Source organism: Hakea prostrata, chromosome 9, assembly GCF_041222555.1.
Source record: "Hakea prostrata isolate BN-2017 chromosome 9, UWA_Hpros_2, whole genome shotgun sequence".
In the NCBI taxonomy this organism is placed as follows: domain Eukaryota; kingdom Viridiplantae; phylum Streptophyta; class Magnoliopsida; order Proteales; family Proteaceae; genus Hakea; species Hakea prostrata.
Window position 1 is genome coordinate 513,330 of NC_142608.1, and position 26,187 is coordinate 539,516.

Below are 26,187 nucleotides of genomic sequence, written 5' to 3' on the forward strand. Positions count from 1 at the left end.
AAAATCAAACAAAACGACAATCTCCCAACATCTTCTAAAGAAACTACCAGAAAACCATCAGGGCCAAGAGCACTGTTAGGGTCAAGATTCCATGCCACCCTTTGGATTTCCTCATCAGTGGGCAGCACCTTAAGAGACCTATAGTCCTCACATGATTCTATAGCTCATCTTTTCCTGAAGTCCAAGAACCATCCTCTTCTCAATGTCATAATTTTTTTGCCCTAAAAAGCTTAGCAAACAAATAAAAGAATTTAGAATTATGATCTCCTTCCTTTAACCAACGTACCTTGGCTTTTTGTTGTGGAAGAGAATCCTTCCACTAGTAACTTGGTTTTCCAAGCTGCCTCTTGATCGAATAGCTCATCAGTCAATCCATGTTGATCAATATAATTCTGAAATTTTTTTTCCAACTGCCTCTGATTGCTGAACTTCTAATCTAAGAAGATGTTTGGGAAAGCTTGCTTAGCCCATATTTTGAACACTTTTTTCAGCTTCTTCAGTTTACAAATATTGGGTCTCCCATCATATGATCTCTCCAAGCCTCTTGCACCACCTCCTTGAAAGAACCATCAAACATCCAGAAATTATTAAATTTGAAAGGCAAATTGGTTGGTTTCTCTCCACGCTCTGGTCAGACGCCTGCACTTTAAGGGTCCTTTGTTTAGCATCACCAAAGCAATCTAGCCATTCTGCATTGCTAAAATTTATGTCCAACACTGGACGATCATTACCACGACGCCACTGATTTGACCAAGTGAACTTCCTACCCAACGTCAAAAGTGTAGAAGCTGGAAGTTGAAAAAAGTGTTCAAAATATGTACACAAAGTCAAAAGAAAATCCCAATCGATTAAGTAGAAGGATTGGGCACTTAGATGCCTCCACCTTATGTTCAGCAATACAAAAAATATCCGGCTCTTGAGTTGTTAATACGTGTTTCAGAGCTCTCATTCCAGCGACTTTGTTGATGCCGTGAACATTCCAAAAGAAGAGGTTCATGCATATTAGAAGAAAGGTTAGAGAGCTAAATTATCCTCCCTCTCAGAGAGGCCTCCGACTGTGATAACCCCTTCCTCATCAGTCATGGTCGCCTTGTTGCTCGGATTCGCAGCTGATTTATAAGTTTGTCACAGCTATATCGACTTCCCTCACTCACTAGGGGCACATAATCCAAGCACAGTCAAATTTTCTTCGAACAATTCATTCTTCAACTCTTCTAGATGCATTTTGAATCCAACAACAGGATATGGAAGTTCAGGTACATCAACAAACCCTATTTAATAGCAGAGGCACACCAAAACCTACGCCCATAATTGGTGTTTGTTGATGTTGTATACTTGTATGGTCAGTTCTTCCATCTTACATAGAAACGATTTGTTGTCACACCAGTTTTCAAATTGCAATTCCATCCCACATAACCTACGAACGTCTTCATCCAGTTGGGAGATTTTAATGGAATAAAATCTTCTGGAAAAAATTCCATGGTGGGGCCTTACAGCGCTTCTTAAGTAGCTTTTCTCCTTCCTTCAACTTCACAATCATGTCCTTGAGCTTCTTCGATTTATGATCGTTCAACTCTAGATCCAAATGCCTCCCTTCTTTAATCAAAGGAATCACATAGTGGAATGTATTTTGCAGCTTTTCAACATCTTTCAGGAAATTATGACTTTCTGCTTGAGTTCTAATATCATACCCAACACCTCTTCAGTAATGGCGCCCAAGACTGGATCAGTCCAAAGTTTCTTAGTCTTGTAAACTCTTAGCTCCTCCGATGGAGAGTCGCAGAGATAAGCTGAAGCAGGCGAACGAAAGGATGCCAAGTAAGCGAAAGGCTGAGACGAGAGCACATTCACAAGACTAATCTGTTTGACAATTTTTATAATTTGCTCTTTTTTGGCAGAGGAAGTGGGTGCTAGTTGTCGGCCGTGGTGGCCAGTAGGGGGAGGGGTGGTGAATAGAGTGAACCAGGGAGTCTTATTATAAGTCTAAAAAAATTAAGTGAAGTTTGATAAAAGTCAAAACTTTTATTTTCCTTGAAATTTTGAAATAAGTGAATTGTAAATTGTTTGAAATTTTTTCTCAGGACATTCACGAATTGAGATCCAAGTTAAGTGGGCACTAGAGATAAAACTCCAACATTTATCATACCAGAGTACAAATTACCCTAAAATTGTCATCGATCATCAATAACTAGAATTAATTGCTTTTATCAATAAGCATTAAACCTATTAAGTTGGTAATGACTAACGCGGGTTCAATTCTCCTTCATGAAATGTATAATAATCTCCATTTATATATAGAAGCTCTCTTGTACCTAAGAGAAAAAAGTATTACTTTAAAGAAAACACCTTGAATATCGTAGTCCATCCCAGTGATAGCTACCTAAATCACCATCATTCTATCGATTTGGATAGTTGAGATCCTCTTCCACCTGGGAGAGCCTAGCTATTCTTGTGATCTGAAAGAGACAAAACATGTAGGCCCCATAACTCAGAAAATGGGTCCCAAGCCAGATGTGTGCGACCTACACCTTGTGAAGAGTCCAAATCATAGGGGTAGTTTCTTCCCGGTGGCACTGGGTCTGCACTTTGGTGTGGATACTGTTTCTGGAGCTCTACTGGAGTAGGCTCCCAAAAATGTTGGAAGAAGGATGTGATGCTACTCTCAAAAGATTGATTACTCTCTCCATCTGATTGGAGGCTTAGCTCAGATGTATAACTATACAGTGATGAATAGAATGACTCTGGTGGATCTATGGGCTGAGTTGGGTAGTCAAAGACTCCATAATGTTGCATTTCTACAATGTCTGGTGACTGAGTTTTTTGCTTCTGCTCCTCAGCATGAGATCTATCCTTTTCTCCTTGACGATCCATTAACTTCCAAGAACCATCAGCAACTTGAACCATTCCTTTGTTCTTCTCGATCCACCATGAAACAGGCACATGATATTCATCCTTCAATGCATCTGAAGACTTGTTCACCAGTGCAATATCATGATCAACTTCCAGCTTGAACCTTCCCTTGACACCATGTGTACCAGCAATGCCATGCAAGTAAACCTGCAAATTATGCCAGTTGCTAACATTTCCTGGTTTTTTCAAGTAATGAGATTTCTGGGTGTCAATGACTAGCTCCTCTCCAACATTGGAGTAGCCCAAGGGTGGTAAATTGGGAACAATGTCAGGAATGTTACGGGTGCGTAACACTCGAAGATCATCTAATCTGGAGCAGAACTTCCGGAAGTTGGTGTCTCCAACGTGAGGGCTTGCGAAGACGAAGGCCGTCACTAGGCTGGGATTGTATGGCTGGTTCTTAGGCTTGTTTACTCCATTAGCAACTATATCTACCGCATTTAGTGTTGCCAGAGCTGCTCCCAAGCTGTGGCCTGTTATAGTTATGCTGATCTCTTCGTTCTTGAATTTATCTACAAGTCTTCTCAACTCATCTAATACCTGAAATGCAATCGAGCAAAGATTTAATGCATATTGGAGGGGTTATCTGTGATCACAGAAGTGCTTATAAAGGTGCATGGTTATGCCAAACATAAGAGCTCAGTTATTGAGTAAGAACTTTTTGTTAAGGTTAGGGTTTAAGCATAAAGTTGGTTAAAGCATTACACCCTAAGTATTTAAATTGGAGTACTCAAACTTTTGCTTCCAGCTAATATTTATAAATCAACACTATGTTCTACAGTTAGTTGGACTCTTCTATAAAGGCCCATTATACCATTGGATCTTAACTGATCCGATGGCTTATATTAAAACATACGTTGGGTATAACTCAAATACCTCAACCCTATATTTGAGTATGACTCAATACTTCAACACTTTTAGTGCTCAAGGAAGACTTGGTGTTGTCTTTCATGAAGACCATCTTAAAGTCCTTTCTGCAAGTCTGGATCACTTACATCTTTAGAAATGCCAATGTTGCTGCTGATTGAATGTAACAGATGCCTTGGTTTTGAGAGTCTTTTGGTGTTCGTTTCAGATTCACCTCTGAATCTGGAGGTGATCCTGTAGGGAGAGTTACCTCAAGTTTCTATTTAGTTCTTTTTGTCTCAGGTCTTTAACCCCTTATATACCCAAAAAAAAAAAAAAAAAGGATTTAATACATAATTAAACATATAATAAGTAGTCTTTAATTGTAACATAGAGCTTAATTAATATATAAGAGCAAACTTCTAGAAAGAAAGATGAAAAGTCTGTGAATGAAGATAGGAGAATTCTGTCACTGAAGTTATTTTATGTACTCCATGTTTGATGATGTATTGAAAATCCTTTTCAATTTCCTTTTAACAAAGTCCATGAAGCTACCAAAACTGATGTTTACAGAAACCCAAATTATTAGGATCTGGGTTGTCTTGTATCTTATGTATTTTCCTCTTTTCACATAAATGATCGTTAACAGAAAAGGGGAAAAAATTAATTTATATTTGTCTTTTATTTTACTCTTTTTTAACGGAAAAAAGAAGAGATGATGAAGATGATCACTTGCTGTTGCAACTGTGTAGAAGGTATTACGCCAGCTTCCATTAAGAACTAGTTGCTGAAATTAGATTATAAATGGATTCATAGTTTTAGTTCTACGCTAGCTTCTTCTTCTTTCAGAAAATAACTAAAAATGGCAAAAATAAAATAAAAATTACCTGCTCTCTTGCACTGGATTTGTTGTAATGGGAGCGTGGATCATCAGAAGTATACAAGGAATAAAAGCCCTCATGCACCTTAGCCTTGCTAGAACCAGGTCCAAGTATAGAAGCACCAGAGACCAAGATGAATTCAAAATCATTAGCCCATTCCAGAGCTTGCCATGCTCCCCTCCATGCAACCACTATATCTCTCCTTCCCAAAGCTTTCTTCCCTTCATCAGTGGCCACTGCAACATAACCTATCCAATTGGATTCCTTACTCCAAGCTTCTCTTGACAAAGATTTCACCAAGAAAGATTCTGGTAAGTCTATTGAAGATGTAGCATAGAGGAACTTTGTCACCTCGTACTTGTATGGATTCGCAGTCTCCAAACCTACTTCTGAGAAGAACTCCGACCGCCCGTACCGGCTGTTTCCGGCATTCTTCGAAGCCTTCTCTGCGATGAAAGCATCATAAGTTGCCTGAGCCATTTGGCCATAATGAATAATATATCGCCGGAGATCGTTGTCAAACGGGTCCAGCATTTTCTTCCATTTACCTTGCCCACTTAGCTTCTTCCATTTTCTGGGAATGCTATCGTCCAAGCTACCCATCTTCTTGGTTTTCAATTCAAGAAGTGAAAAGAAGCCGGCCAAGATGAAGAAGATGCTAGGTTTTCATGCATGGAAGGACAACCGTGTATATATCAACAAGTCTATTGACTTGGCTCCACAAATGAAACTGACTGCTACACTCTAACCAGAGAGTGATCCAGAAAATACAAGTGGGTTTGTTTGATAAGTTTCATAGCGTAAACGGCATTGCTTCTACACATGGATGCCAAACCCACTAGAACTGTATGGGTGAAAAGAGAATCCAAAAGGTTGAAAAAACAAAATCAAATAATGCACAAAATAATTACTTGTTTGACGAGATCGTGATTCATGACTAAGAAAAGAGTTACAGTCGCTCATCCTCACACCTCAATTATGAAAAAGAAGAACTTCTTCTTCTTCTTCTTCTTCTTATTGAACTCAAACTTAGTAAATTTATAACCAAACACCATACGTGAAATACTCAAACAATGTTTCGAACCCTACTGTCTCTCAACAAACAATGGAATACAAGATATTAAACCAGAGTTTGGATCCTCTACTCGATTATTGAGATTGTATCACACAAATGGTAGAATACAATTGATAGTTACACATGACGGAAAAACGTAACTATGGATGTATTTTGCTATTTATGTCACACAATCTCAATGCTTGCATAGCAATGATAATAAGATATTTATGCAGTTGATTATCAAAATCACATCAAAACAACAGAACTCACATTCTCTGTAATTTCCTGCAATTAATGTTTTTTTTGTGATACATGACAAATAGTTATCCAATGATCACAATTAAACCCAATTGGAAATTACCTCTATTGCAAAGAATTACAGAAAAATAAATTAAAAGGATGTCAATCCAAAAAACACCACCCAACAAAATACAATTTCAAAAAGAAAATATCAAATCATCACAAGAATGCTTACTTGTTCAGCAACGTTACCAAATTTGATACCAAGAAAATAGATACATTAAACTATACAATCTATTAAGGATCATTTAATTAGTCTCAATTTATCTGTTCAGGGAATGAAATACAAGACATCAAACATCACCGACATGATAGGATTTTTACCAAAATATTGATCACTACAATCCTTACTTGGTCACCTAGCCTACCAAATTGGAGACCAAGATCACTTGTTGAAAGGGTCATGGTGTTTCCATTTCATTTTTGTTTGTTTGTTTATTTTGTTGTTTTTTCCTTAAATCAAAGCTACTACTAATTTAGTCAAAGACTTTTAGTTCAGTAGTAGCTATCAAAGACTCATGATACACCACTCTAATGGTTATAGTGTTACTATTGGCACAGTTTATGCCTCGTGGGTAATTTTGATTTGTTAAAGAAATTGATTTCCCAGTAGATAGAAACATGTGGATTGACATCTGAAGAGATACAAAAAGATGGAAGTTTAAGCAAACAAGAAAATCTCATTTTTAATTGGTTTAAGTGCTTTCTTTTCTCTTCTTTTCGTTTTCTATCAGCCAACCACCTCACAAGAGTCTTTTCTTCTTTCATTTAAAAACCCAATTAGAAGTATGCAATCTATAGAGACATAAGGTGGTAATTACTTGGAATCTCTTCTTCAAGGAGATTCTACCCAAAGAAGAAATTCACGTAATCATAATTTATATAATTAGTTTTATCAATAACCAGGATTTTAGGTTTGGGTTTGGAAATGATCGAGTTCATACCAAGAAATGATTTCTATCTTGCTCATTATTGAAGTACTCTCCACGAGGCATTAAAAAAATTATTGAGGTACTCTCACATTGCTTATGGGTTTTTCGAATATCAAAGTTAAGAACATGTCTAGTCAAAATAAAACAAAATTTTCAAATGAGATATTGTCCACAATTGAAATAGAAATCAACCCAAATCAAAGACTTTTATCCTTTCAAATTTTCGGTGTGAGTTAATGCACTTACATAATGCATCCATCAGTGGGAAGGATAAAACTTCAAAGTTACTTTATTGATACACTGCCATGGTGCAGTAAACTTAGAGACAATAAAAAACTGCAAATCGGCCCTTAAGTGGGTTCTTTTGAAAAGTTATGACACTGGGGATTTAAATTTTGTTAAGAAAAGTTCTACTTTGGAAATATATAGCTCCTTTGAAATGATTTAACCCAACAACATCAGGTTTCAAATACTAATATCTTAGCTTTTAAGTTCCATACATTTAAGGATCAGTGAGCCATTTTGAATGTGTGATAGAGAAAGCATCTTATCAATCTGGGTTCCATCACCAACTACAATATGAGAAAAGTCTTCAGTCCTTTGATGTGGAGATTCACTTGCCCAGATAATATTTTGTCAAGAAAATGATTAACATATTTTAGTGGCAACTCGAATGACTTATATTTTGAGATTTACAGTAGAAGTGATCTAAGTGATCCCAGCAATGATCTTGCTTCTTGCCCCATAGTACAGTATAATCTGACATAAGTCACCCAATGGATCAACCCATTATTGTTTTCTACTTGGAATTCCTGAAATGTCATTTTGAATGTTTTTAAAATCTCCATTGTAATCTTCTTTTTGTATATGATTAACTTTACCTGTGGATATAACACGTTATATGGATGTGTGAACCATGACACATTTCTTACGTTATTTATTTCTTGTTTAATAAAACAAGAAAGGAAAAAAAAAAAAGATAAACAAAACAAAGAGAATATAACTTAAATTCATCAATCCTACATTTCAATATCTAGATTAAGGATTTTCACAATTGAAAATCTCTTTCCAAAAGACAGGAATCGTCTCATACATTTCAATGGACTGGTGAGGAAAGACTTCCGCGAACAAAAAACAACTGCCTCTATACCATTGGATACTTCAAAGAGCTGCATGCAACATGATATGGAAGAATATGTAAATAAAAATAAATAAATAAATAAAAATCAACCTTTCAAGATCTTTTTAAGAAAAGAAAAAAAGGAAGAATCATTAACAACAATAATAGGGATTTGAGTATCATTAGTCTATCTACAATCTTCTTATGTAGATAAGACTGATTTGAATGAATAAATCCGAGAAACTATGAAACCAAAAAAAAGAAGAAAAAAAAGAAATTACTATCCATCCTGACTTAAATCTCTATTTACTTTTATTTCCCCCTTGAAAGTTTCTCTTCTAATTCCACCCAAAGAAATGAACTATTACATCTCATTCTTCCCTGATATTTTAAAATGGCTAAATTATTTTTTATTTAGGGGATTAAAGATGAACAACCATAAAATGAATTGCTGTCAAAAGCAATTTTACTATTAAGACATTTCCCTACCTAATAAAACATTTTCACTGGTAACAAAAAGCATTCCACTAATCAATTCATTTCTGGATGCTAAGACAGTACAAAAAGTTGCTATAGGAATACCATTGATGTTGCTCAGTCAGTAGTAATGACTAGCACCTCTTAGTGAAAAGGTCATGAAGGAAGAAGAAAGAAGGCTATAGGAAAGCAACAATCACATGATGACAGATAACTTCCTGGAAAGTAAAATAAATCAACTAATGGGCTCAGTAGGATATGATTTCACAGTTTCTGGAAGGCTTTGAGTAATGTTGATGGAGCAAAGGAATGGTTGTGCGTGGTAAGGACATTAGACAAGCCAAGAATTTTGTTCTATCAAGATAAGCGCACTGAAGTGCCCCTATACATTTAAATTTTACATTTTTGTCGCATCATCTAATAACCTCAATGCACCTTCAAGGAAACAACAAACAATACAGACATCTATTTAATGAAACATGCTGTGAACAATCTTCAATTTGAAGAAAACTAATTGAGAGAATTGAAGAAGGAAAAACAAAAGTTCATCAGTAAATGGTTTATTGGCAGAAGGCAGCAGCAGAACTTACGAGTTCGTAAATTTACATGCTTGTTTGCTATGAATGCCAAGACAACAACAGGAAGAATTTACAAGACGCAATGGGCTTGAAATTAACAATAATACCTGACAAATTCAAGTAATAATTTGTTTCTTTTCCTCTAGTATTCGCACCTTATGTTCCTCCATTGCAGTGATTGATGATGCCATTGCTGGGATGGATTATGCCATTACAGTATGTGTCCTTGCGCTTAAGGTTCAACCTTTTTAAACCCCATATACGAATTGTACGATCATCACTCGCAGATGCCAACATGTGGGGGTCTGCAGGATTCCAGCTGACACAGTTAACAGCTCCCGAGTGTCCAGGCAATGTCTCCACAATGTTCCCAGTTCCTCTATGCCAGATATAGACCTGTTGTAATAGCAGAGTTGCTCATTACCACCAAGGTTTACAATTGCATTAATTGCAATAAGGAACATAATGAAGGATCCACTTTTGAGTCTGGAAAAATAACTCGGTCTAGACAGAAAACACACAATTAGTACTCAACCATTACTTCCCCAGAAAACAGTCTAAATAGGTGGGACATTCCTAACATCACCACCCCAGATCTTCCTTTATTATGAGTTAAAGGCTAGTAATACAATCATGTACATGACAGTCAGGTTCCACAAATGAATCCTGAGTGATAACCATGTTGAATAACTCCCTAGGGGGGAGGAATGCTCGTGGTGATAAATTGACAGAGTAGAATTAAAATGGTTGATTTCAATTAAAACTCTCATTAATATACTTCACACCCATGAGGGCAAAATGGATGAACAAAAATAAGGAAAAAAGAAAAAGAACATATCATACCTGTGAATCTTCACTTCCACTAGCAATGAAGGCTTGGTGAAAGCCTCCAAAGCAAGACCTAATGACAAACCGACTGCGTTTGTGACCAAAGTACTTGGAGACGAGCCTCAGATCACCATCAATACTCCACAAATGGATTTCTTGGTCACAAAGATTAATCAGCAAGAACTTGTTGTCCCTTGATAATGAGAATGAAGTAATTGTTTGATTCTCTTCAATCTCACCCTCCACTTTTGCTTCCCTGTCAAGCAGAAGTATCGCATTTTCCTTACACATGCTTATAATCCTCTTCCCATCATTTGTGATAGCCATGTCCGAGATTTTCAGTGTCCGCAAACCTTTCCAACACTCGAGCTCTTTGCCGTCCACATCCCACATACAGATACTCTTGTCAGTCATACCAGAGAACAATCGTCTCCCATCAGGAAGCCATCCACAGGAAATTGAACCGACCCCATCTTTCGCATAAGCTTGGAGACATTCACCGGAAACTGCATCCCAACATCTAATAACTTCTTCCATTCCACAGGTGAGGAGCTTCCGGTCATCAGGACTCCAAGAAACAGTCAGCACAGGTTTCTGGTGTCCAGTTAATCTATGCTTCAAGGATACTCCACCATCCTTGTTCACCTAAGATATTTGATTTCTTAAAATAAGGAGTAGCAAACATTATTGAGTGAAACAAAAGGGAAAAAAGACACTTGTAGAAGAATAACAATCCATAGAGTCTTCAACACAAACATCTCACATCAAAGGCCTGAAATCACTAAGCTGCAGAGAAATGCCTCATATATGGAAACACTGGGGGTCTACCAAGCTTAGTTGTGAAGGACCAAGGTGACCCAAGGCAGTGGAGGGATGTCTACTTGCCTAGACAACAAGGCATCCTGGTGTTTTTATTCTCCCTGCCCATCTATCTAGTATTGACAGATCATAAACATCATAATCACAAGTAAATTAAAAGACAATTAAAGAAACTAAAAATTACATATACATAAATGTCCATTGTAAGACCGACCAACGTTTGACAGAATATTAAGAAATTAAAAATAAATTAAAAAAGCAGGAAAAATATCATTTCAAATGATATTTGAAAGCCATTTCTGCATTGCATCGTTTTGCTTGGATTAATTAATAAGCAATGAGTTTTGTTCTACCAAAAGGATGATATATTAAATGATAGAAAAGAAACACTAGACGGAACAATTCCATATCAAAGCTTAGAAGCAAACAATACCTCCCATATGATTGCTGATCGATCATTAGATGATGACGCCAAGTATTTCCCGTTATGCGAAAATTCCAAATGCCAAACTTCATCATGGTGGCCTTGCAAGACCTGTTTCACATAATAAATTAAGAAGATCCCTTTAAGAAAATATAAACTAGAAAATGCAGGTCCTCTCAACAAGAAAAAGAATTCTTCAGTGAGACAATAGTTTGTAATCACTGTGCCCAAATGCACACTAAGAGATTCAAACAAGATCCATTCAATATACAAAATGCAAACAGAGTGTAGAGCATAAAAAGCTCTGGAAACTAAAAATCATTCTAAAGGGCAAAATACTCCCTGTTAATCCGGTGGATCATGTTTCCCCTTTCTAAATTCCTTAATGCATACCCACTGATATCATGTAGCAATATACATAAAAGGAGAAATATCGGCCACCCAGAGGGGGCGGGAAGAATTGGTCTGAAATGTCCAGAAAACAGTTTTCATTCTAAAGGGCAAAATACTCCCTGTTAATCCGGTAGATCTTGTTTCCCCTTTCTATATTCCTTAATGCATACCCACGGATATCATGTAGCAATATACATAAAAGGAGAAACATCGGCCACCCAGAGGGGCGGGAAGAATTGGTCTGAAATGTCCAGAAAACAGTTTTCAGAAACCAGTATAAGTCTCTGGTCAAATGCTGAAGGATTAAAAGAAATCAGTTTGTGCTGGATAAAACTCAGGTCAAGTAGCTACTAGGCAGAGCATAAAATCCGTCAAACTTTTAAGTACCAACATTTGAATTTTGATTTACTGAAAAAGGGACATACTTGGAGGGGTCAGAAATCAACAGCAAACAATGGTGATTTAATGAATGGCAAGTTAATAAAACAGGAACAATATCTAGTTTTAACAGAAAAAACTATGGATAGTTTACCTGGTGATTAAACAAGGAACAACCTAGAAACTAAACTGGAATTAAGCACAAATAACAGATGAGATAGAAAAGAGGATGAGAGAAAAGGGTAGGAGACCATATTGTAATGAGCAACCACTTATTTTGCACTTTGGGAGAGAAGAAAGAGAATAATGTGAAGGGAGAGATGACAGATTAGCCACATATGACTATTCCCAATAACACACTAATCCATTCATTCAATCAACTCTTATTATAAAGGACAAAAAACAGCAAGTAAATCCAACAAGGGTGCAAGTTTGGCCTTGAGCCCTAACATGGTACGGGCTAACAATTATGCCCCAAAGGCAGGTCAGGGTGGAATCGAGGGCAACAAGATGAAATTATGCATGTTTTATTGTTTTGTGGTTAGGGTTAGGGTCAGGATCAGGGTTTTAAAAAGCCCAGACCAACCCAACACTATTGCATCCCTAAACTCCAATAAAGTCTCTTAACCTACGTAATGAGTATAAATTAGGTTAAACTAACATAAAACAACTCAACTTAAACGTACTCTTTCTTGATTTGGTTACTTAATGATCCCCACACCTTTATTCCTATACATAATTTTGTATCCCAATTTTGAGCTTATCCAATAGGGGCCCGCTAAACTAACCATCCCAAAAAATAAACATCCCATGCCGAAGGACCCAACCTTGTTTCAAATAGTGTTATGAGACCCAGTTGGCCCGACTGGAAACTCTTGACACCCTCAGAATTGGAAAGATTATGGTACAGGATAATTAACGCCACTTAACTGGCATGATGATTGGTCACTTAAATTCAACAATTTGATGTTTCTCACAAACAACATGAACGAAACCCACCACCAGACTTTTACTGCTGGAAATCTAAAGTGAAAGAACAAATTAACACTTCTGATTCTGCTGAATGGTGAATCTGATCAGAATCTATACTTAGTTTCATATTTACAATTTAAGCATCAGTCAACTTATTAATTATTTTGATCCATGTTTTTTCTTGATCATCGATTTTTTGTGCCACCTTTCTTCCACTTATGGTTTGTTTTCTGAAGCTTCCTTCATACTCAACACTTTGTCAAAGGCTGTTGGAAGAATCAGCAATATCTCCAAATCCTGTTCTAAGGTCAGGACATCCATCCACAAATCCCTTTATGCTTCTCTCCATGTGTAATTGAAGAGTGAGAATTTGAGGTCCCAGTATTCCAGAATCAATTACTATGCGATTTTCTGCTTTGGTACCAATAAATTTGGTCCAAAGTGTCCTAAAAGATTCTACAAAGCACAGTAGTGTAGGATACCTGGCCAAGAGAAGAAATCACACTTCAGGAGGAATCAGATATCTAAGGACTGAAGGATCTGGCTATATCTCAGGTGAAAAAAGTCTAATTAAGCAGTAGAATATACGCTAAAATTTTGAAAGCTGACAGTCATGGAAGTCCCCCCGGGGCCGCCGGCAGCAGACAGGAGGGGGCATAGTCAAATTTTGAAAGCTGACAGTCATATTTTGTGAAGTTCCCCACAACAGTAGGCAAACTAGAACCAGGAAACTAGCAGAATCAATAGGAGTTGAAAGCATAGTACTATTTTTCAGGAAATCTCACCTAAATTTCTTAGTAGTCCTTACCCTTATGACACTTTCTTTAAGATGGGTTGGCTGTTTTATGAGGACAATGCTACCCGCATAAGGGCAGTGTCCAACTACATGGGGCACTACATCGGTTCGATGACATGGGCTGAGTATGTGCACCATTAGTAGAGGCAGACCTATAGGTTTGAGCCGATAGAGCCATCACAGCACAACAACTATCATTAGGTTATTCATAGGTGTGATGTATATGGTAAATTTGTAATTTATAATTCATTCATATACTGTTATGTTATACATTTATACTATGTTAACCGTGCACTACTGACTTCTGCACTTGTACTTGACTACTTGTATATTGAAGTTTAGTTATTATCTTTTTTTGTTGCAGTTTAATGCAGATCTTAGTGTGCTCTTGCATCATATCCATATTTACATTGGTTAAAATTCATGTTCCATACTTCCAATTTCGCCCCGTATATAGCCGGGCATGTACCTATCAAAAAAACCACTTTGGATTAGGTTTTAGGCAAAAATAACGCTCCCAATGTGTTTACTGGCCTCAAATTAGGCTGGATACCAAAAACTAGACCATGATGACCCCAAAAACCCACCGAAACTTAAGGTCGAAATCTTAAGAAAAGATTCCAAAATTTCAGTCTTTGGTTGAAAGAGAACTGACAATAACTAATGAGAAACAACTGGAACTATGATTCGATTTTAACAGAGGAATAAATGGGCAGCTTCAACATGTGATTTAACAACGAATAACCCTAAAGATCCACCAAAACCAGGATCAATGAAGGTATGAGCAGGAGCATTACCAGCTGGGAAATTATGTTATTCCGTAGATAAAGATTTTCTTCACCCTCAACCTGCAAAGCACAATGCAAGAACAGCTTGGCTTTCATGTGAGAGGGTGATCCTGTTTAGAACCCCTTTAACACAAGATTACAGAAATAAGTTTCTTCCCAAATCCTTTCGCTTTAATTCACACAATCTCATATTGGCTTAGCCTTCTTTCTAACAAGCTGATTCACTGCTCGGAACCTCAATCTTATTTAAACCAAGTCGATCAAAACACATCTAGTATTAGTCCAGACTTGACTTGTTTAACAACCACCACTCTTGTTGTGGCAGGAATTTCAGGAGGAGCTGGGGCATTTTGCGTCATTAGTAATGAAGAGTGCAAGCTTACCAAGATGCACATGTCATCTAAACAGCACGTTGCTGAAATTCTGATGGAAGCTATTATAGAAGGATGTTTGCTGGCTAGCAGGTGGCATTTGAAGATAGAATCAATTGTTACCAATTTTTATTGGAGTCACTGCTCCCCGGAACCAAAAACTCCCTGGCCATTTTATCTTATTCCTAGTTTCTTTTGGCAATTAAATAACTTAGGGCAGGTTAGGTTTGACCAGTCTTCAGACTTAGTAGATAACAACACAGCTTGATATATTTGTATTGAACTCATCTCAAGTAGGGTAAATGGATAACCGAAATCCACTCCTGAATTTGCTTAACGGTATCCGAATCCGTCCGATCACTAATCGGATGCGAATATGGTATACCCCTTTACAAACGATATAATCTGTCTGATGAAATTATCCGATTAAATTACTTATTTGGATTTATTTTTCTTATTTTTATAATTTTTTTACTTGAGATATGTGACTATTTTTATAGATTTCTTACTAAAATAACTACCAAAGTTTTAAATTCTTAAATTTCGAACCTAACCTCACAAATAAAATGGTAAAGATGTCAACAGGTAGTCGAAAACTTGTATTCAATCTATATTCATGCACATTTAGAAGAATCTACTTAACTATCCGATTATCATTTGAATCCGACTAAAGCCGTTCGAAAACCAATAAGATATTATTTGAATCCGTATAGAATGCGGATATGGTATTACGGTATTACCACTATCCGATCCAAATCCAATCCGTATACACCCCTACTCTCAAGTATGTATGTTTTTTCTTTCTATCATCAAAAGAAAAGAAAAAAAAGAGTTTTTTTCCATGTGGGTCTTCTTAGTGGATCATAAACTAATGTTGGGTCCCTTTAGTAAAATAAATTATGTTTGGGTCCTAAAGCAACTAACACCATCTACCTCTATTAAGTTTTTTTCAAACTTCAAACATAGAGGGACCAAAATACCCCTCAAGTTGTTTAGTGCATAACTGCACATGATAAGAATAAAATAACCCTAATATTCTTTTGTTATCCATCATATAGGTGTGTTCCCCCTTCACCCATCTTCTTTCTTCGCCTGCCGGAACCACTTCCGGATCCATCGCCAAAAACCACACTGCTGGAAACCACCCAGAAAAAAAAAGGAAGATCCTTTTTACCATACATATGCATTGTTTCTGGATTCGAAATTGCAATTTGCTCATTGCAGCAATAATTTGCTTTCTGCTGGATTGTCGGGACTAGTTGTGTTCGATTTAGCATCATGATGTTGTCGTCTTTTGTTGAGTAACATCATTTTTGTAAATTGAACGTTTAAATGTTTGTCAAGAGTTTTTAAAAAGTTCTGGAACTTGAATGAAGATTCTACTGAGGTAAAATAAGCTGACAGTTTTTTGGTTTTCAACTACCATTTCTTAACTTCTGGTGAATTCATTCCAAAGTTAAACAAGTTTTGCAGATTAAACGTGGAATTCAGAGTAAGCTCATGTAATGCTAGGTTCAATTGATGTTCTTAGTTCTTAACAAATGGTGGTTTAACATCTAACTGTTCATTCTATGATTTACTTGAAGTTAATGTATGGAAATTATTATTGATAATAACGTTTTGTGGAAGACAGACACATTCAATTGTTGATGGAATCAGGTGGGAGGAAAATGGCTCAGATGGACAGGAATCAGATGACCATATTATATTGTTTTTTATTTAGTATGTATTTTGTAGAAATTAACTGAACACTTCCATGTGTTCTATGACAGAAACACCTTGGCTACTTGCAGCTAGCCAGAGTTTTGTTTTTCCTCCCCTAACTGCAGTAAGAGGTCTGCTGAAATTTGATTGCCGATTCAAACCATGAAATGCCCCATTTAAAGATCCTTTTGACCGACCATTTCTCCTCCCTTTCTCCGACCTGCAACCCATCTCTTCCTCCACGGCCATGATCACCATCACCATCCTGCTGCTGCCTCCTCTAGAGATGATTCTATTGAGGGTAAATTAATGGTGGGGAGAAAGCAGGGCAGTGATGGGGATTGATGAGCAGAGATTGAAAATAAAAGTCGATTTGGATTTCAAATGTAGGGTTTTGGTTATGTTTGGGTGGGGAGGGAGATTTCCCCTTCACCCACCTATATGGTTGATAACAACAAAGTGTTAGGTATTTTAGTCATACCATATTTACCAAACAGCCTGACGGGCATTTTGGTCCCTCCAGCTGTAAAGTTTGAAAAAACTTAATGGAGGTAGATGGTGTTAGTAGCTTTGGGACCCAGACGTAATTTACTATACGAAGGGGACCCAACATTAGTTTATGCTCTACTAAGAGGACCCACACATAAAAAACTCTAAAAAAAGAAAAAAGAAGTTTCTCCCCATGGGCCTTCCAACTATGACAGGTAAAAACTGAAAGAAAAAGCTACAAGAGAATAGAATCCATATGAATCAAGGTCTGGCAGAGATGAGATAACAGGTATATGCTTCAAATTGAAAGTCTGGATTTCATAAAGTTTCAAGTTCAGCAGCAAAGGTCACTAAAGTCACCACTCCGAATACAAAGTTTGGAAGGTAACAGGAAAATTATATATGACAGATTAAACATATCTATCATTTATCAATCATTTTATTAACAGCAATAAAATTTTAAATTCAGGGTATTGGTTGAGGAAGAAGAATGATGCCAGAGACAAAATGAAACTGGGAATACAAAGTTACTGTTGTTACCATAGAACAGCAATTGAGAACACATGTAAAGAGATTGATGGGAAAGGATGATGGACCCTCAAGTTCTGATACTAAAACGGTGGAAGCCCAGCCATTAGAAGAAAGTAGAATTTGGAAATAGGATTTTAAAGTTGCAGAAAAAAACATGGGGAAAGGAGGAAACTGCATATGGGGGGGGGGGGAGAGAGAGAGAGAGGAAATATAATTAAAAAAAAAAGCAAATTGCACTGACACCCCCAAAATGGAGGCCTTAAAGCACTGACACCCCACTTTATGTTTAAAAAGCACAGAGACCCCAAAAATAGATTTTCATTGGATATATTTGTCAAAATTATCACTGAAAACCTTTCATACACTGTTTATTATAGGGATTTTTTGAAAATAAACAGTGACTTAACTGTTTTCAGTGATAATTTTGACAAATATATCCAATGAAATCCAATTTTGGGGTCTCTATGCTTTTTAAACATAAAGTGGGGTGTCAGTGCTTTAAGGCCTCCATTTTGGGGTGCCAATGCAATTTGCTCTTAAAAAAAACAACAACAACAAAACAAAAGTAGGGGAAGGGGGGATGCACCAAATCAGCCACACAAACTCTTCACAGAAACAATTCAATTAATTATTATCCCAATAAGCAAATGGAAAGACAAATAAAGCAAACAGAGGGAATAAAGAAGTAGACTGCAACAGAGATTTATAACTGTTGGAAGTAGGACAAACGTTTCCTAACTGGAATAAGACTACTCTTTAAAACTTCTATTTTAATTATCTTTTCTTATATTTTCTACTTTGTGTTAGACTGGTCTCCTAATAAGTCTAGGATTAGTTTTATATCTCTCTTTGTTTTTGTATTCCTATTCCTACTCAGAGTGGGACCTACTCACATTGTAATTATAAATACCCCATGGCCTACGAATAAAACATATTTTCTAAGCAAAAATCTCTCAAAACAAGGTATCAAAGTCTACTTGAAATTGCTGTTTTGGAACCCTAGATCAATGAAGAAGATGAACTAGAGTTGCCAAAAAAATTTAACACAAGAAATCTCCCTCTTTGTTTCTGCTAACCAATGTGATTTTTATTGAAGACAAAGATTAAAGATGGTTGTGGTTGCTGAGCCTTGCCGTACTTATGCTGCCTTGGTCTTATGATAGTTTATCTAGGAATTCTGCTGTCCGTCAACATATGGGTGATTCTATATTATTCTTTTTTTTCCAATTCCTTTTTGCTGAATCCATCATTCGTCGGTGTCGAGCAAAGACGCTTATTGTCCTTTAGTTCTCTTTTAAAGGTTTCAATTGTTTCCGGTGTCAAGTTAACCCCCCAATTTATCATATTTATCCATTATTTTTTGTTTATTTTCCTCTCACCTCACCTTACCTTTTTTACTTAGTTCATCTTTCCATTTTTTAGGTAACTTATTCAATGATTATTTCTTTACCAAAAAAAGAAAAATTCAATGATTCTTTCCAACCTTAACTTCCACCCATTCTTTTTCATGCTATTTACATCTTGTCATTAAAGTTCTTACCTTACAAGTTTACCCTCTGGCTATAATTCGTGTTTTCTTTTGATAATTCTCCTAATTATATTCATGTCATTCCCATTTATGTTTGGACATATTCGTCATACTTTTCTTATATTTACCAAAAATCCCCTGAAAATTTCTGGTTGATTATGATATTGCCATTATTTCCTTAAGTAGGGTCAATTTTCCAATTTTGGAAGCCTATGGTCACGTGTAAAGCTACACGTGAGGGGGAGATCGAAGATGTCTACAATCCAACGTCTACTTCGAGAAATATTGTCTTTTATGGACTCCACAATGAGTCAAATCATTATCAAAGTGCCTTTCTTCAGAACTGTGCAGAACCTTATCTCTGATGGCCTTAGAGATATGCCCCATATATTGGCAAATTTCCTCTTTGGAGAGCTAACATTGCTGCAGATCTTTTATTTTTTCTGTTGTACCCTAACAATTGTTACCCCCTAAAATATATTTCCCCTTAGACCTGCACAGAAATTGGTCTCGTCAATATTTGAAGATTCTACCATTTTCCTTAGCATTCTTCCTTGGAGACCTAAAGTTGCAGCAGATACGAGAACAAAGCAAGTAGAAATTGACAAATATTTTATCAAAGAAAAATTGGAAAGTGGACATAATCTATATGCCATTAGTGAAGTTTGAAGATCAAATTGCAGAGGTTTACCAAGACAGATATTTCATCCTATTTTGAGTATTTGACCAAGTTCGGCACATGTGATATCTTTGCCTCAACTTGAGGGGGTTGGAACTGAGGATTCCTAATTGAAAAAAGACTACTCTTTATACCAAGACAGATATTTCATCATAATTATGTTTTCTTATATTTTCTATTTTGTGTTAGATTGGTTTCCTTATAAGTCTATGATTAGATTCTCTATTTCTATTTGTTTTTCTAGTTCTTTTCCTACTCAGAGTGTGACTTACTCACATTGTAATTATAAATACTCCATTGGGCCTAGGAATAAAACACATCTTCTGAGAAATAATCTCTCAAAATTACAACAATAACCCTCCAACCCAACACCCCCCCCCCCAAAAAAAATCAAGATATTTAATTAACCAATGATCACTTGAAGGTAATGAAACTTACTCTATTAAACGATCCACTTCAAACTGACTATCAAGTTGGGTAAACTTATTGTGTAAGTACCCAAAAAATTGAGGTAAGAAATTTACTTTTTGCTTGGGTTAGTGGAGATAATGTATAGAGATTATTTTGTTCTCCAGATTGTGCATTATAAATCCATCCTAAACCTATTCCTTCACTTAAAAACTCACACTTCTCCAATAAATTAATGTACAAAATTACGGTTTATAATATATGTTCCCCACTTGGAATCAGATAACATAAACCAAATAAAGTATAATTTTAAGAGGCTAGAGAGGAAGACTTCCATTTAGAAAATAGAATCCAATTTGCTGACAGTCTCACTGATTAACAACAATTCTAAGAGACTTCCTTTCTTCACCCATTTTCACACACCAAAACCATCAACATTCTTTTTCTAGGTATCTATCACATCCCTTCCATTGTAAGTAATTTCAAAAGTCATAGTTAATGGTACAATCAAATGAAACAGGATCCAAAATTTAATCAACCCTAATAATTTCAGCCTTCTCTATGATACATAAACTAGAAGTCACATTTATAAATTCTATATTCTAACTTTTAGGCAAACATGTGAAATAGAAACTCCCAATCCACCATACACGGGTAATGGACTAAAGGAAAGTTTGCTTTCACACACATCCTATCAGGAACAAATAACAACTATGCATCAAGTACAAGAAAATCAACTGCGTGAGATACAATTTGGAAATAATTAGTATCCGATGGTGTAAAGGGCATTGAATACAGATAATGGTATTAAAGATTCACTTGAAATTTTAGTAACTTTGTAAGACAAAGATAATCGAGGCAGGTAGCAATACCATAGAAGATTGTCATCAAACTAGTCATGCCAAAAGAGGAGGTGCACAATAAGAAAAAGAATAAGAATAGATATGAAACTACATGTACAACTTCTAAAATGATTCCTGACCTGTAAAGTATGAGAAGGAATCTGATCCTTTCCACATTGATGATCAGCGTACAATGACAGTGTACTCTCCAAAGAGTTGTGAAAGATACAAGCTTCCCGTTGCAAATTAAGAGCCTGCTCAACCAAACATTCTAATCTTCTTTCAGGTATCATAACTGTCGGGGGAAGCAGCTTCTGCAATTTTTCCAGAAGCTTTGCTCGTGAGTTTGCACTCACAGTATCTTCACTGGAAAGCCCAGATAATAAGCAGTGAGAAGGACACACAATACAGGCAGAGAGCTCATGCACCCGACTTGTGTTAATGCATAGAGGTGCTATCTCAGACCTTAATGTCTTCAAAGCATCCATGAAGTTATCCTTTTCCAAAAGCTCAATGAATTTACGCTCCAATATCAAGAAAGATGCTGACTTTACAATTGTTTCATCAGCAATACCAATTTTATGCAATGTGGCTACACTTTCATCCCAATTTCCATCAAGAACTTGTTGTCTTAATGACTTAACCAAGGAGAACTGTAAAGGTATTCCTGATTCTTTCTCTAGAAGAGCCCCACTCTTCTCATATCCAAGAGAGTACAATGCCTCGGTTATGATCCTGACAAACTCTACTCTTTTAATTATTCCTTTAGTACCAACCACCTCTTCGTCCCCTTGTGAAGGTAGAGGACGAGCCATCAAGTCTCCCAAAGAGCCAACAAGAGGCTCTGTAAGAGATGAGTTGTTCAAGAGGCTCCTCAATTCACCTGAGGATACTTTCACACGTTTTGTGGGTGGTTCATCATCTTCTACACCTCCCATGAAATGTCCAAACTCAGCCCATACCAGATAATGGTCCAAGAAATTTAAATAGCAAACAAATAGTGACCCCAATGCCTCTTGGTGAATAACAAGTCAAAGCTTAAAACGAAAAAAGCTCCAGCTTCACATAGACAACATGAAAAATTACAACAGAGAATATTAGTAAGCAGTGAAAACACAAAGCTTGCTTCTAAGCCTTGCAGAATTCCAATTGCCCAGGATAAAGTAATACTGAGAAAAATGTAGAAAAAGAATAAGCAGAGAAGAGGAGGGAGAGGTGAAATGCAACAAGTAATGTCACTTCAAAATATCAAGAAGCTGTATGCTCTTTGTAATGACATTGTGAAGACTTGTTGTCACCTAGTTCCACTTTGTCTAAAGAGTAAATCTGATCAAAAGACAAATTAATACCGGGCAACTTCAGTATCATTTGTCAAGTTACATAAGCAACTGCAAAACTAGGAGAAACCCACCTATAAACTAATATCAATATAAAATGATTTTGCAAATTTTGATAGCAATTGTGTTACTGATATGTAGTTTGCTTAAGTATTGTAGAATTGGAAACAGGTAGTTCTTACTTCACAATTTAGTCACATGAGTTTGCAAATGGACAGAGAAATCAAAACCCACTTCATCAAAAGCACATGTATCATTCCCTTAAAAGGTGAACGACAATGACGATAATAATAAGAAAATTAAAACTCCCAAATACCCACAAATATTCTCTAGAAAACAGCAATGACGATAACTTTAAAAGATTAACATTTTCTTATCACAGTCCAAAGGGAAAATATATCTAAACCAATCAGACCCCCCCCCCCAACAAAGAACAAGGAATCAAAACCAGTGAACAAAAGGGAACCCGTCCCAACTAGGCCACAGTAAAATATCAAAACAATAAAGATCAATCTAGAGCAGATTCCTGACCTGTAAATAAATCCACTAATGAAGCCTCCCTGGATCTAACCCCAACTAAAAGCCCCAAGACCAGAATCTTGCAAGAATTACAGTAACCAGGAATGGAAGATACAATCGGATTTGGGAAACCCAGTAATCTATTTCAGTCGGCGCCGCTTCAGGTCAAAAGGGCTCAAACCCAGTCAAGAAATCCATCAAAAACCTCATAGATAATGCATAAATCAAGTGAGATGAGAAAACGGACCAAACCTTAAAGAAGCCTTCGTTTTTCTTGTGTTTCTGTTCACTTATGTTGATTTCTGTGGGTCTGTTTTAGCATTACAAGTAAATAAAGGAGACCATGATCAAAAAATGAAAAGGGGCAAGAAAGAGCGAAAGAAACTGAAATAAAAATAGATGATGCCGCAAAAACAGATTCTAAGTTTTTATACCCATGCGAGGAAGGGTAATGAATTGTTCTTATCAGATATGGCAGAAGGGAAAGGTGGAGCGTATGAGCATTGTACACTGAGATGTCATGGCGTGGAGAAAACAACTCAAAAGGGCAATAGGGGGAATCAAGACAAGGGGTAAAAGTGTAATTATAGATGATTTTAAAATACCAAAAGTGCTAGGCATACTCCAGTGCATTGTAGGTTGGTGTCCACTTTGTCAATTGCTTTCCAACTGAAACTCTAGTCAATGTGTTTTTCCCATAGTGATGGCACCCTCCTATGTAGAGGTGATAAGACTAATAAGCTTTTGGAATCAGTTGTCTTCGATTGTAACTTGACTGCCAAGAAACCTACAACTAACAAGATGACCTTGGTTGATTGGTGGTAATTAGAATTTCGTTTGTGTTATGGGCAATCCGACATGAGCCCCTGAACTGGGACGAGTCGACCGAATCGGATCAAAGACCCAAGGATTAATGTAAATGAAGCTTGCTAGACAAGTCACTACAGTGGCACTTTTTAGAGAGGGCGGCAGAGCTCGATGACAACCCCTGTCGCCTTATAGCTTTTCAGCCAAGCCAGCGGAAGATAAGGGATTTGGGATATCCTTTTTTCTCTCTCTCAAATGTCATCTCTCAGCATTTCAGCAATAAATGTCGTGAGCATTGTTTAACATTAAGGTAGAGATGTCAACGGTGCAGTTTGGAGCGTTTTCGGGCCGGGCTTAACGGTTTCGGGCTGAAAAACCCCCAACCCAAACCAGCCCATTTAAAAGATAACGGTTTTGGTTTTGTGCGGTTTGGGTTCGGGTTGACTAACGGTTTGGCCTAATGGTTTGGATTCGGTTTGACTAACGGTTTGGACTAAATTAAAAATCAATATTGAAATTTATTTTTATTTTTCCTCAACTCCAAATCCTAGTTTCTCACACACAAAAGTGAAAATGTGAAAATGTGAAAAACTAAAACTGAAACAACATTAACAATTAAGACTTAAGAGTTATCAGTTAAGACTAAATGAAATTTGAAATTTTAAAATAACTAAATGAAATTTGAAAATAAAAAAGTTAAAACTTAACGTGTTAAAGTTAAACACTCAACTATTCAAATTCAAGTCTCAAAGTCTCAAACAGACTGAAATTCAATGGGTCATAAATTCAATTTAATATCTCAATTTTATTTTTGTAAAAGGCTACCGGGCTGACATTGCCGCACACCGGTTGGCCTGGCCCAACCAAAAAACCGTTCGGGCTGAGGACCCTCAGCCCAATTACGGTCCAGGAGTGATGAGCACTTCCTTCTTTAAGGATTGACTTAATCATTGGAGGTGGCTTCCCAGGCGGCTCACTTTCACTGTTGCTTTCTTTCTAGAAGAACCGGATTCAAGGAGAACCTAAACTAGAGGAAATCAATCCTCCCCCAACAGTTTAAAAATGTGTTTAGTAAATATTATTATTCTTGTGTAAAACCATTTTTACATGTTGTGCTAAGAGACCTTTCTTTGTTATGAAATGGGTGTTTGATAAACCTATTTTGAGCAAGGGCACTAGTAGGCATGCAAGGTAAATTGGTTTGCGAGCAAGTTGGAGGTGTGGGTGGTCTTGATAGGCTTTTACCATTGGGACAATTTTATCAAGTTTTCGTTCTTCAAATCACTTTTAGAAGCAAACCATTTTAAAACATATGTCACTCGCTCTTCTATATTCGGATAACAAAAACATGACAGAACTATTCTCCAAGAACATCATCATAGGCATTCCCCCAACTAGAGCTGGCTGTTAGTAGTTTGTAATGCATTTTGTTTGCATATTATGAAATTAATATCTGAAAGTTGATCTATGAAGCTTACCATTACACCTTGAAGAACACTCAAAGCGATATCCCTCTATCTTTTTCTCATCTCTTCCCCTCTATACATATGCTACACCTAAGCTGAATTAGAGAGAGATTGATTTGTGTGCCATGGGAAATGAGGGAAAAGAGAGTGCTATAGGATGGACATCACTATTGGAAAAAAAATTGCAAAGTTGGGGAAGAATCAAAATTGAGAGATGAGGGGAGTGTTACAGGAATATGGTTATTATTAATTCTTACTTTGATCTTTGTCTCACTGTACATTGAAGAGGTTAGAGTTTACTTTGTTAGTGTCCGGAATTGAGTTTCCCTCCTAAATGTATGATGCAAGGATAAAAAAAAAACAAGATTAGCCTCCATTCTCGAAAGTAGAAGATCCTAATTCATGTTACGAAGATGAATTTACATCAAGAAATTAAATATATGGCAAGAAAAAACCATTGGTGGAGAGATGAAGTTACTCTCCACATATAAAGAGTATGATTTAGCTTGTATTTATAACCATTGAAGAGAGATCTCTAAATATGCCAAAATAAATTTAAAAAAAAAAAAAAAACAGGGTTTGGGCTCAAAATGATAGCCTTGAAGAGAAGTCAAAGCCAGATTAAGATGGCCTTGATTAGGACTAGGGTTGACTCTTTGTTAGAACATAGCATTTCCAAACCATGAAACCTTCTTAGGGTTCGCTCATGGATGTAGCCATCTAAAAAACCATATAAAACTTTCTTTAATTTTTTTTGGGTAAAAAACTGTAAAACACCTTTGCCCGGTGTATGAATGACTTTCATCATTTTTTTTGAGCAAATTGCACCAGCACTCCAAAATGGAAGCCTTATAGCATTGACACCTCACTTTATGTTTAAAAAACACTAAGACCCAAAATTTGATTTTATTGGATATATTTGTCTAATTTTATCACTAAAAACAATTAAATCAATGTTTATTTTATTTCAATTCTCAAAATATCCCTATAATAAACAGTATCTGGAC

General features: G+C 36.6%; 2 protein-coding genes across 6 annotated transcripts; both read right to left on the reverse strand.

Annotated features, from left to right (window-relative positions):
• Positions 1-522: 522 nt before the first annotated feature.
• On the reverse strand, positions 523-5,240 carry LOC149003870 (phospholipase A1-IIgamma-like). Its single transcript, XM_089168475.1, has 4 exons — positions 4,644-5,240; positions 2,473-3,450; positions 1,692-1,983; positions 523-788 (listed from the first exon to the last, which is right to left on the reverse strand). The coding sequence occupies exons 1-4, from the start codon at positions 5,238-5,240 to the stop codon at positions 523-525; spliced, it is 2,133 nt and encodes a 710-aa protein (XP_089024601.1).
• Positions 5,241-7,678: 2,438 nt separating this feature from the next.
• Positions 7,679-23,408, reverse strand: LOC149003871 (WD repeat-containing protein 26 homolog). Of its 5 annotated transcripts, none has more exons than XM_089168243.1 (6): positions 23,160-23,408; positions 21,192-22,110; positions 11,182-11,283; positions 9,945-10,574; positions 9,257-9,497; positions 7,679-8,095 (listed from the first exon to the last, which is right to left on the reverse strand). In XM_089168243.1, the coding sequence occupies exons 2-5, from the start codon at positions 21,987-21,989 to the stop codon at positions 9,258-9,260; spliced, it is 1,770 nt and encodes a 589-aa protein (XP_089024369.1). In that variant the 5' UTR covers positions 21,990-22,110; positions 23,160-23,408; the 3' UTR covers positions 7,679-8,095; position 9,257. The 5 variants fall into 5 exon arrangements, with proteins under 5 accessions (XP_089024369.1, XP_089024364.1, XP_089024367.1 ...); XM_089168238.1 differs by having other exon boundaries at positions 9,209-9,497; XM_089168241.1 differs by lacking the exon at positions 7,679-8,095 and adding an exon at positions 22,279-22,377 and having other exon boundaries at positions 8,202-9,497.
• Between the last annotated feature and the right edge of the window lie 2,779 nt (positions 23,409-26,187).

Bases quoted from the DNA above. Each gene is read 5' to 3' on its own strand.
- LOC149003870 (XM_089168475.1), bottom strand. From the start codon at position 5,240: ATGGGTAGCTTGGACGATAGCATTCCCAGAAAATGGAAGAAGCTAAGT. The intron at 3,451-4,643 runs GTAATTTTTATT...ATTGCATTTCAG, and splicing joins AATCCAGTGCAAGAGAGCAG to GTATTAGATGAGTTGAGAAG. The intron at 789-1,691 runs GTATGATATTAG...TTCAACTTCCAG, and splicing joins CATTACTGAAGAGGTGTTGG to CTTCTACACTTTTGACGTTG.
- LOC149003871 (XM_089168243.1), bottom strand. From the start codon at position 21,989: ATGGGAGGTGTAGAAGATGATGAACCACCCACAAAACGTGTGAAAGTA. The intron at 11,284-21,191 runs GTCAGGAATCAT...TATGTGAAACAG, and splicing joins TTCCTTCTCATACTTTACAG to GTCTTGCAAGGCCACCATGA. The intron at 9,498-9,944 runs GTATGATATGTT...CTATTACAACAG, and splicing joins GTGGAAGTGAAGATTCACAG to GTCTATATCTGGCATAGAGG.